This window comes from Fopius arisanus, unplaced genomic scaffold (assembly GCF_000806365.1).
Source record: "Fopius arisanus strain USDA-PBARC FA_bdor unplaced genomic scaffold, ASM80636v1 scaffold00161, whole genome shotgun sequence".
Taxonomy (NCBI): domain Eukaryota; kingdom Metazoa; phylum Arthropoda; class Insecta; order Hymenoptera; family Braconidae; genus Fopius; species Fopius arisanus.
In genome coordinates, this window is record NW_011887900.1 from 88,575 (window position 1) to 101,529 (window position 12,955).

The window sequence follows — 12,955 nt, forward strand, 5'->3', positions numbered from 1 at the left end:
ATTAGTTTTTTTTTATATAAATTTTTAGACTTTTTTCTTTCTTCTTTTTGAAATTCTATACATGTATATATTATATTGGAAATAACCGTGAATATAAATATATATATTCCAATGATAGCACCCCATACGTGGACGATTTGGCGCGCATAGCGCGCCATATACGCTAGTAAGGTTAAATTTTAGCAGGTTTTATTAGGCTCAGGGGAAGTAGGGCGAAGGTAATGGGCATTTTCCATTCCCCGTGAAAATGTCACGTTACAACATGTGAATAAATAAATATTGAACAACTGAGTTACGGGACTCAATTGCTAAGTCGGAAAAGTCACAAAGTTTTATAAGAAATAATTTTCAAGAAACTGAGGCGAAAATCGATACGTATACATGATCTCGAACGCTCAAAATATACAGACTACACGCAAAGCAGAGAGAAAATGTAAATACAACTCAATGGCGAGGTTCGACTTTTTACCGCGACGAAAATTATCAAGCAGAAGTCGCGGAACTTCCGAATTCAATAAAAAAATCATCGATAAAAAAATATTCCAAATAACACATGCGAGAGCATATCTCTCTCGCTCTCTCTCTCTCTCTCTTTCTCTTCCTCTCTCCCTCTCCCTCTCTCCCTCTCTCCCTCTCTCCCTCTCTCCCTCCCGCTCTCCCTCTCTCCCTCTCTCCCTCTCTCTCCCTCTCTCACCGTCTCTCTCGTTAGTGGTTCAATGAGTCATAAAGTTTTAGTTGGTTCCATTTATTCCAGCCTCCTTTCAATTCCTAGAAATTGCAAACGGTTGAGTTTCTGCGAAAAATTTAACCGTTGGATGTTGATTTCCTACTGTTCTCAGAATTGTTTTTCGATTAAAATTCTACATGATAATTGCGTTCCCTCTCCAGTCGCAAAGAGCCTATAAGTAGTTGTAGTAAATCGACTAATTCGTCATTCAGTCTCCAACCTATAACTGTAGTCACACGAAATTTGCTAAGACGAAGTGAATCGAGCAGAGAAACAATAATCAAGATGGCGAATCCAGCCCTGGATCTCGATGACATCAACAAAATTGCAACTCGAGGGTATAATTTTCCCTCAGATAAAAAATTAAAGAAATTAATAATTGAGTTATCCAATGGAGAAGATGATAGAATTTTGTTATAAATTTACCTCTGGATAGATTTTTATAATGGCTGATAATCGCTTGGAATGTTTGAAAGTTCCCATTGAATGAAAGTAAATATTCCCATGAGGACAGAAAATTAGGTTGGTTGGAATCTGCCATTGTGACGAATGTTCGACCCACTTTGTAGTGACTATTGATTACTTCCCTGAGCTTCTTCATAGCCCTTTCAGACATCACACCTTCCCATTCTTCGGTACGAAAATACGAACAGGTTCCACATCATCATCTAAATCATCATCAGCTGGCGAACAGACAGCTTCCCCCACTCTAACGAATGGCTCTATACCCTCCGCTGAATCATGTAATGCAATTTCAACATTCACAGGTGTCGTTATTGTTGATCTTACCTCTGGGATGATGGATCTTCTCGAGGTAGGTGATGGGTGGATCAATGACTATTGCGTCTACTGATGAGTTTAGAGAGCCACCCAAGCCTTTGACCTCAGGTACTGGAGTCTCTGGAGACTCTGGTTTTGGACTCGCTGGGGAATCATGCACGTTTTCACCGACATTAGGTGAGATGGGGTCCGGACCTGATTGGGTAGGAGCATCCCAAACATCATCATCATCATCATTGTCGGCAAAGCTTCCAATCTCGGACTCTTCATCTGACCAGGTGATCGACTCAATTGCATCCAGTTGCAAATCCCTTTTCATCCTCTCCGAAGTTTCCAACTTTTGAATAAATTTACGAATTGTGATCACTTCATAAGTTGAAATCCTATTACTTTTTGTTGTTGTTGTTGGTTGGTCAGCATTAACAGACATCACAAAGGCAGAGTATTTTAACACACGTCACAGAATCAAAATGAGCTCTGCACTGGAAAGAAGATTCCTTACAAGCTATAAGGATCTCATTTACCAAGGGAGAGATCCCCCCTTCTTCTTCCTTTTTTTTTCATCATGCAGCTGGAGAACTTTGAATCTACAAAAATGTCTGCACTAGTCCGTCTTGATGAATATTGTATTAATACAAAGAATACCTGACTGGGCAGGCAGAGTTCAATTATATGAAAAAGTGTGTACTAAGAAGTCCAACGGAAGAATAATTGTCGAAGTTTTCAACGGTTTCTGCTGTTTCTCTGCAACGAGACACTATAAAATCAGATAGGTATATTTTTAAACTAATCTTATGAAAACGTGAGCAAGTTGGCATCCCCCCACTTCCTCCAACATTCTGGAGATGATCATACCATCCACACACAAACTAGTCGGTGGTAGTTGTTATATGATTGAGAGATATCCAAGGTCCCCTGTGCAATATGGCAGTTGTCATTGATATAGAGGGGTCCAAAAATTTTGGAAACGAGTTTGTTGTGAAAGAATTTGCAATATCCGCGCTGGAACTTGGTGGTGATGGAAAGTTCACACATGAGGCAATCTTAGTGGATCCGCCACATAAATGGGATCAGTTGCTTCCTAAGTACAAAGAAGTGAACCAGTGGTTGCCACGTTACTATCATGGACTGCATTGGGACACTCCTGGAAATATCAAATATGAAGCATTGAGTGAATTTGCAAATAATATTATTAAAAATGTTTCACACACTTACGTCCAAGGTGTAGAGAAGAAGACCTGGCTGCAGCAAAGCCTCAAAACTGAACTGCCAATTGAGAATTTAAATGACTTTGGCAACCCTGATATGGAGCCTTTGGAAGGTGAGAATCTTTTTAAGTGTGTCTACCACCATAGTCTCTTTGATGGAAGTTCGATCCAGTACCATTGCGCTCTTGAACATACAGAACGTTTGAAAAAGGGGTTACCAAGTATAACACCGGGTCTCTGGAGAAATCACTGGAAAACATAGCGAAACTTTCCATTTGAATGCACTGACAAGCCAGGACATTACATTCCTCCCGAAGCTTTTCATCAAAACCATTGCCAAGGACACGGTGGATGCGGTTTGGGACAAGTTGCCCGAGGTGATCAAGAAGGATCCAAGCATCACTCGCCTACGTTATCATCGTACACATTCGTCTGCTACGTCGACCTCATTGCTTAATTCAATCCTCCTACTAATAGCTAAATGCCTTCTGTGTCTCTATCACCGTTGCTGATACACTCAAAGTTACAGTATATTATTGAATAAAAAGCAAGTATGGATGTATTTGTGTATAACTTCGCTGAAACCCATAGCTCTCCCTCCTCCACCTCCCAATAAGATTAACATTTTGGCTCACATATAAACATTTTCGTGAAATCTCATCAGTTGACTTTTGAATACCGTTCATATGAGATATCATTCTTCTTGAATAGTTACGTTAAAGATTGTTAAAAAATAAAATTCGATCGAAAACTATCTTTCAAAATGTCAAACGATAATCAATTTGAAGTGTGGGATGAGTATTATCCATCAGTTGAGGCTGCTGTAACAGCAGGAGACATAAGCATATCGTACCGGCGCTTTTTGGAAAATGTTCTTAGACCTCTGGAATGGTTTATGTGACTACCGGTACCTAAATTGATTACCTATATGAGGCAAGCTATTCTACCAATTGATGGTCTCATTGCCAGTCTATCTCTCACTCCCTGGAGTTCGTACAATCCTTGTGAAAAACAACGATTTTTTCATATTCATGCGAGGACCTGCAGCTGGAGGAAGTGAGTGTGGAACATCTCCAGATTGCAGCTCTTGTGAGGGTGGGACCTCCCCTGACGGTGGATCATACATAGTGCAAATCTTGAGACGCGGGACGAGATGGAAGCTGTGGCCATTGAGGTTCTCAGCACATTTTTTAATGGTAAAGTGTAAGCAGAGAGAAGAAAAAAAATCGGATGTCGATGGGGCGTGGAAATGACCAATGAAGAAGCACTAGTCCACAGGAAGGGATACTACACACCTCAGCTCTGAACAAAACAATTCTAGCAGCCAGAAATGATTTAATCTTCATCAACAACAACAACAAAATGGCATTCATCGTTGATTTGCAAGGATTTCGAAGACGAGGAAAGATTATTGTCAAAGAATTAAGTGCAATGGCTGTGCAACAGTCACCAGATATCGAAGAATCTCCCCCCATCAACATCCTCTTTAAACCACCATGTGCCTGGAGTGATCTGGAAATGCGGGATGCTGTAACCGACGGGTAGATTACTCGAAATCGTCATGAAATGTTATGAAGTGCTCGTGACTGTCATTAAAATGATATTGACAAAGATTTGCGTAGTTTTCTGAAGAATACTCGGAAAATATATGTGAAAGGTTTAAAAAAACTGCAATATGTGAAGCAAGTGTTTGGCCATTCCTTCCAAGTTACTAATTTAGAAGATTACAATTGTGTGAAAATCAGCAGTTATTTCTTCAGGCAGACTGAACATCCAGAAATTCATCGACATATCAAGACAGCGCATGCATCAGTCTGCTGTGCTTTGGCGAATGTGCGGCACTTAAAACATTGGTTTCAGTGCAATCGTCAAAAGTTTGACAGTAGTGAGGGCAATTTAAATGATTTTTTAAATTGAAATACAACATTTTGTCATTCATAGAAATATAAGGTTTTTTAATTCATAAAATGGAACATACACTCGAAAATTGAAAAAATATTTCTGATGTTCATTTTTGTAAGCTCCCAATCACCATTCAATGTAAAAAATTGCAATTTCATGTTATTATACTGCTTATTTGGTATCGTATCTTCTTTTTGCTCCATGGAATATTTACTCTACTTCGAAACAGTTCACCACGCATCCAAGAGGCTGACTGTTTTGTATACATGGTGTCCCAGAAGTACATGCTGATCCGGAAGCAGCATGTACAGGGGTGATTCTGAGTACGAAAAGTCGTTTCCCACTTTTGGATCAGAAGCATCCCCTCGGAGGTATTGGGGTAAAGAAGGGAGTCAATGGCGCTGCAGCGTTAAGCGGCAGTACGTCCGTGTGGCTCCGCGCTTATGTGTGAGTGATGCACCTTCTAGGCAGCGGGATACGGTTCACCGCTCACCTGTGAGCGAGAGAGACATCGGCTGATACTTCTCTCTCGCTCTCTCGCATCACTTAACAAAAATGTTTTTGAAAATATCTCGTAAACAATTGAGTTTTAGGGATTTTTCCATTAATTGTAATTTGTTGCAAATCGAATTTGATACAAAACAATTTCATGTAAAAATCACATAAGCCCAATTATTTATTTAATAATTGCAATAAACGGTTTGATGGTTTTTAATCGTTATTTAAACAACCAAAATGCCTACAGCATTTTTCCATTAGATGATGTTTATGAATTAAGCTAAACTCGAGCGGTTTTCATGAAAGCGAGTATCGGAAAACTCCGACAATGATCGGGACCCATCGGTCAACGGTCACCAGTCGAAATCACCACCCATCTTCGAAAAACTACCCCACTGTCTTCATCACCGACTCTCGACGTGACAACTTTGTTATCGACGCTCACCGCGACATTATCGTAACTCAACGTGTAAAATCATCGCGTATCTCAACTTATTGTACTTCACCTTAAAAGTCAATTATTGTATATCACCGTAATTCAACTCATTAATCAAAGTGTAAATAAGTAACCGCATTGAGATTGACCGCGAGTTTTAATACATTAACATTCGTGTGCCGTATAATTTCCGCGTGTTACCTTCCACACCCTCGCCTCACAAACTTCCTGAAACTTCCGATCCACCCAATCAACGCTATATTTACCTAATAATAATCAATGGAAAAATCCATAAAACTTAATTGTTTACGAGATATTTGCAAAAACATTTTCGTGGAGTGATGCGAGAGAGCGAGAGAGAAGTATCAGCCATTGTCTCTCTCGCTCACGGGTGAGCGGTGAACCGTATCCCGCTGCCAGGAAGGAGCATCACTCACACATGAACGCGGATACACGGACGTACCGCCGCTCAACCCGGTAGCGTCATTGGCTCTCTTCATTACCCCAATATTTCCGAGGGCGTGCTTCTAATCCAAAAGTGGAAAAGGACTTCTGGTCGCAGAATTACTCCCTGTACATGCTGGTTCTGGATCAGCATGTACTTCTGGGATAGCCTGTATACAATGCGTATGTGCATCACCGGTAAGAGCGCGCAGTCATGTGAGTAGGGATCAGTTCACGCTTCGATCTGAATGCGAGAGAGAGAGAAAGAGAAGTATCGAGTTCAAAATGATTCTTCAGATTTGATAAAGAATAAAAAAATAATTCATCTTTCTTATTAGTTTCTATTCATAATGATTTAAAATTTTTTTTTTTAAATCATTCGCAATCACGACAAATTAATTCATGATTTCGAAAAAAAAACTTAAAAATCATGAGTTAATTTGTCGTTCTAATTATGATTATCAAGGTAGCATAAAAGAAAACTATCAACCGCCCACAGATATTCTGAAAATTTTTGCGACTATGATTGTCAGCTATGAAATATTAGATATTGAATTTCGCGAATTCGATATTAGGCAGTGGACATCACATGGTTGATATGAGATATCGGGCATCATATGGTTGATATTCAACGTCAGATACAACATGGTGGATATTATTTAAATCGTTCTGACAAATCAAATTAAATTTTAATTCGATTATTGTGTCAAGTAACTCATTGTTGACATAACAAATATTATAACGGAATTGAAAATTTCAATTGAAAATTTTTCAATTCTTTAATATTCAAAGATTTTAATGCAAAATTAATTGAACAAATAATTTGATGTCTCTGACCTCCGCTTTGACAGTTGGAATCAATTGTTAATATATCGGTTCAAATATTATATACAAATTTGAATTTTGAATAAAAATTTTTTCACTAATTAACTTGAATGTTCCAATAACAATTGAAAGACTTATAGTCAAATTGGATTTCTTCTTGGTAGCCGTAATATATTTCTTTCTTGGTAGCCGTAATATACTGTCTTAGAGCCGGAATGACAAGAAGCCTTTATTAACAGTAATCGACTCTCCAATCGAAATCAAAGATGCGTAAAATTGTCTTATTTGACGCTGCCAGCATAAACATGGCGTTTTAAAAGTATTTCTATGGTTTTAATAAATTACCATTTTCTCATAAACGGTTGTATTCACTCGTTGTGCCAGGTTTTTGCCTCGGAGGTGTTGTAATTAACGTTGAGTTGACACCATTTTTTCACAAAATTTTTTCGTGATTTTTTACATAAATAAATGATGAATTTACTCACCAAAAACAACCGGGGTTTCAGTATCTCTTATGGAAAGACTAGACGAAGCTCGTGATGCACTGGAATCGGTGGTCTGAGTGCTTCTCAATCTTCTCCTCAATTTTGGCATATCAAATGGAAGGTCTCTAAAATCAACACTGGTAGCACTACCTGAAGTCGTTGCGTCTTGCTCGATAAGAAGACGTCTTCGCCTTAATTTTGGCATATCAAATGGCAAATCAGAGAGATCAGGGTCGGTACTCATTGAGTTGATCTTGCCCATTTGTGGTATGGCCGAACGGACGCCAACGGGCTGGCTCACGAATGCCCCCTGTGACTCAATGGAAATTCCACTATCTGAACCCTGAATTTCGGCGTCTCCGGAAGATGAAGACTGAAGAGCTAAGCTGATTAGATGTTTATTTGGCAATAGACGACCCTTGTTAAATGATGTATTTATTGGCGGTATTACCTTGAAACTGCTCACATTTGCCGTACTACTTGCGGTGCTATTACCCATTGTTTTCTCGGGAGAAGCTTGCTGGGAATTACAGTTACGATTACTGTCGGAGTTTTCGGAAGCAGGCTCCTGGGACGATTTATCAGAGATAGGTGAGAGAATATGCAGTTTACTGTCATGATAGGCGAGGAAGTTAGATAATGATGTTTGTGGATGATAACGATGCTGATAGAACCAATTGGTACTACCACTATCAGAACTGTGAGAACTCAAACTAATACTGTGCCGGCTTTCAGAACTGCTCGTCGATCTGTTGTCTTCGCTAGTGCTGCTGCGGAGTGACTCCATGCTGCCTCCACTACTGCTTGTTGCCATACTCTCCATGCTGGAAGAATCAAGCCGACGTCTCGTTGAATGTAGCTTAAATTGCATCGATTTCGGTTCTTTTGCCGACTTTGAAGAATTTTCCTTAATCTTATGTGCTCTTCCTTTGAAATTCACCATAGTCTTCCAATTTGGTACAAAATAGTGAGAACAATGTCTTTCCTGTCTTGGCCTACTTCCAAATCCGACGATGTTTTCACGATTCTCTCCCCGTAATCGTGAATCAGTGATTTCGTAAACAGAACTCCTAGCTTCATTTTTGTTCTGAAATATACCATCATTGATTTGCTTTGATTGTTTCATTTTCCATGACTTCCTAGTTGAGCCGATGTGTTTCAGTTTAAGAGAATCCGACTGAAGATGTATATTAGGTGCCTTCCTAATATTCGAGCGAATATGATCCTTAGTATCATGGAACTTGGCAGCTAGGAAATTATTCGATAGTGCAGATGGACTGTATTCGCAAGTAACTGTTCTACCTAAACGTATTTTTTCATCAGAGCATTTTATTTGGAGGGATTCAATGCCTTGGGAAAGACTTGACATATCTACTGATGAATGTGACTCCATTTGAATAAATAGCGGTTGGGATCGTAACTGTACTTTTCTTTCAGATTCATGCTTAGTCGATCGTTCAGTAATTTGTGCCACGGCACATGGCCGGTTTATGTCCTTCGAATTTGAATTCGTGACCCGATATACGTCGTCTGAATTGTCTTCCGATCGTTCGACCTTACAGTCGAAAGCTGTCTCATAGACATGTCGTTGCCGTGCCATTTTTTCATCGGCAATATTGTCGCCTTCGCCAACCACCTCCTCTTCAATATCCGCCTCGTTGCCTGCACGATCAGCTTCTGCCTCGCACTCCAGCGGCTGTTTTAATCCAATTCTTCGCGTCGTTCGTAATTTCGAAAGACGTCGTACTGTTCCTCGCACTACACCTACTTCATTTTTAACCTTTGCAAATGGAATATATTTACAAGCAATGGTAGGTAAATCATGGCTTAGTAAACGACGCGGAGGCATAAGGGTTTCGTCCCACTCCGTAATAATGCACGATGAAATTATTTCAGTGCTGCGGACTGATGGTACATATCCACTTCCCGCAGGTGTTACTGGATCCTGATTTCCGAATAGGGTGGGGGGAGATATGTGATCACCCGCTATTGAATTCCTTTTTGACAGTTTCGGAATTTGTGCTCGTTCTGCTGACACATCAAGGTTTACGCTCTTTCTATATTTGGGCGGTTGAAATTTAGAGAGCTTCTTCGTAACTTTGTACAGATCACCGTAATAATACGGTGAAGGATGACGAGCGGCGTGTCCATTGCAGTGTACTGGCCCTCCTTTTTGAATGTGGCGGAATTCGATGGAATTTACTGGCGTCGTATCATTGGAATATACCACGCCATTATTTAGGATGACTTCTTTCTCATTTTCGAGGTGTGATGGTACTTTCTTACTATGAATTCCAAATAATTGATTTGTGTGGGTTTCACCATAGAAACAATTTGCAGCTGCCTGATCTGCAAGACAATATAAAAAACAACTGTTAATAGCCTTTTGCAAAAAAGTTTATAGGAAAATCATATCTAATGATCATGGATAATCAAATGAAATACATATATCGAGTTGGAAAGCAAAATACATTGCGTGAGTATTTTCTCGGGCTATTTCGCCCAGGGAAATGGTCCCTTACGACCAATGTCCATACCTGTGTGTGAATTGGACGCTAGTCAGACCTTTTCGGAAGGTGTAACAAGACGGGCCTCCGGGGCCTTTACGGCTATCTGAGGGAGTTGTGGGTCGCTAGACATGCCACATGCTGAGCTAGCTTCGGGTGTGCTTAGGTAGAGTGGGAGTGGTCCACCCGGAGAAACCCAGATTGTTTCTCGCCTTTCCATGCCGGAGGTCGCCGTCACTAGCGACAGCAGCACGGTTACTCGCACTCTCTTTTCCCCAGGAGGTCTTTCCAGGCCTCTCGGTCCTGTCCTCCTACCATCGGGAATTCCGACACGGGGTAAGGTCCTACTAGCCTGCTGCTCTGCCGGGATCTCTGAGCACCTCGGACGCTGGGAGGCTGATCCGATCCAGGCAAATTTCTCTTATCCCCGACCACCCACACTCACAATCACCAATTACGAGGTTCCATCACAAGCGATGGGCACAGGCTACTCAAAATGGCGATGCATGTCGGACCGCCACGAGCACCGTTCGGGAAGATGCATAGTCATATCCACATGCGAGACATGAGATTTCTCGGAAGATGCAGGAACATCTAGAAACGGTCGCTCTCGTGATTCTACGTCACCCCTATAGAGGTATCCCTCCTATGTTAAGCTTCTTTCAGCCATGCTATTTTCTAATTTAATTTATACAAATAAGACAATATGATGGAAAAACAACCCGGTCTTACTCTCTTAATCAAAGATCACGCTGTTCTCGCCGAGATAAGCAACTGCATAAATTTAACAATATCATAAATAATTATTTTTTTTAACTAACAAATTCCTTAACCACAAGTCAACATATCAAATACTACTCAGAACGGCTAAGTCAAGATAAGTCAGAAATGATAAAGTCAAAATTTACAATCAGTCAGTGAAACAGCTGGTACGTTGAAAGTCAGAATTTATATGGAGAAGGAATCTACATTTATCGCGAGGAACGAACACGTCCATTAATACAGTAACAAGAAAATTGAGCGTTTGAGAAGGCAAATGCTTCGGGATACCGTGAACAATCGTCGATTGTAACCGCAAAGGTTACCGGCAAAACATAGGAAACTCGAGTATCGACAGACACTGCAAACTCAATCTCATTACTATGAATTTAAAAATTCAATACAATATAAAATTTATGAAAAATTAGTGTCTTCAAAGAGCACAATGAATGCCAGATTAAAATCGCAAGGAAACAATACATCCATAACCTTGGGATTCCAACATCGCGAATACAAAAGGTAATCGATAATTCACGAGGAAGTGAATGATTCGATTGAATATGAGAGACAAGAGTCGAAATTCAACAACTACTTAAAACCACAGATCTCAGTTGAAAGAAAATTTTATAAGATATAAAAAATAAGTGAATGTACATTCTTTAACATGTCAATAATTTAACCGAACTGGCGAAGAAAAATCTAGAAACCTGGGATTCCTGGAAATTGCATCATATGCGATGGACAATGACTCCAGCAAATCAAATGTGAATTAGTAATTTCTCAAATTAATTCCTTATCAACAATCTTCTCTCAAAACAAATTTATTCACCGCTCACCGTTATCTCACTCCACAGCCTTCCTCTGAAGTTTCGAATTACGATATGTAACTAATTTTTCACAGAATATAGCATTAAAGAAACTTGCTGTTAATGACCAGGCGTCCAAGTGAGAATGCTGGTTGATGGCGAAACGACAATGTTCCCAAATTCAGCAGAAATTCCAATTTCTCCGTTAAATCTTCTTGTGTTTTATCAGAAGAATAATCATGTGGACCGACTGCATATATCCCGCAAAGACTTCCGCGATGCATCCAAGATGAGCAGTGACCGATTGACTTGACAAATCATAACAGAAAAATAATCAAAACAAAATCAAAATAAAAAATTGCAATCAATCCTATTCGACTCTTATCTTTCTAATAATTGATTTCTCGTTCGGAAGTCTTAAGCCGATGAACGGTCGAAATCGAACATTGGAATACCCCGTTGCAATATATAGCAGAGCCCGGCAACCTGGGCTCATCGGGCTTGGTATTTTTACGTTTCAGACCATTCTACGCCATTTTTAGGCAAAATTAGAGAATAGAAAAATCGGACGATTGCAATGCTTCCATTCGGAAGCAAAAATCGAATTACTCATTTTTTATTTTATCCATCTTCTAGAGCAGAGGTGGGCAACCTCGGCTCTCGGAGCAACTCCAGCTCCCGACCTCCATTAGGCGAAATTGTCCCAAGTCATGAAGTTTATGGCTGCACCCCCTTCGGGCCCATGATGCCCTGTGCGTAGGTAAGAGTAGTGGGAATATTCGGCAGAAACTTGGTGGTGGAAAAATTGAAACAGAAAAATTTTCTATTTCACTAATAGAAATATTTTTTGTATTATTGCTTTTTTTGTTGTTATATGCTTTTGACTGGTTATTGGTTGCTTTTAATCGATTGTATAATGAAAAATTTTGTACCTTTAATACATTTCTTGAAGTGGAAATATGTTTCTCGGAAAACAGTTATTAAATACTATCATGTTGTTAATAAAACCTGACTTGACATTAACTTTCAAACTTTTGATGTCTGTATTTCCCGCTCTCGATGCCACATTAAAATTCATAAATTTCTCATAATCAAAAAAATTATCGGCATCCTTTAATCTTTAATTGACGATGAAATATTTCTTTCACAAGTTCACGAGCATCCCACTTTCATTTCTAAGGAATATTGAATCCAAACCATAATCTCTTAATTCCATTTTTTGAAACTAAAAAGAATATGTACCAACACACGCATAAATATCGATATATAGAGATGTATTCACCACATTCAACTACCTATCCAAAAGTTCACTACTGTTTACAGTAGTGTTCAATCGGCAACCACCAATCCTATTTTTGATTTTGAAAAAAGTGATCATTAGCACATCGGTAATTTGAATCTGGGAATCATTCTATTGATGTAATAGCCGTGAAAAATCGCATTTAAATTTACGGTGGGGTCTGAAAAAGAGTAAGAGGGAAGGGCGGTAAGTGAGTTAGTCGGGATAATTAAAAAATAATGAATATTGAACATATCATAATTGTGTAGTTTAGCCCCCTCAAACCAATGTCTACACTG

At 39.5% G+C, this 12,955-nt stretch overlaps 1 protein-coding gene across 1 annotated transcript in view; it reads right to left on the bottom strand.

The window, feature by feature from the left end:
- Positions 1-12,955, bottom strand: part of LOC105272326 (uncharacterized) — a 175,223-nt gene that overhangs the window by 73,566 nt on the left and 88,702 nt on the right. The window contains exon 3 of the mRNA XM_011314407.1: positions 7,306-9,654. Within this exon, the coding sequence (XP_011312709.1) occupies positions 7,306-9,654 (2,349 nt within the window). The remainder of the gene's footprint in view (positions 1-7,305; positions 9,655-12,955) is intronic.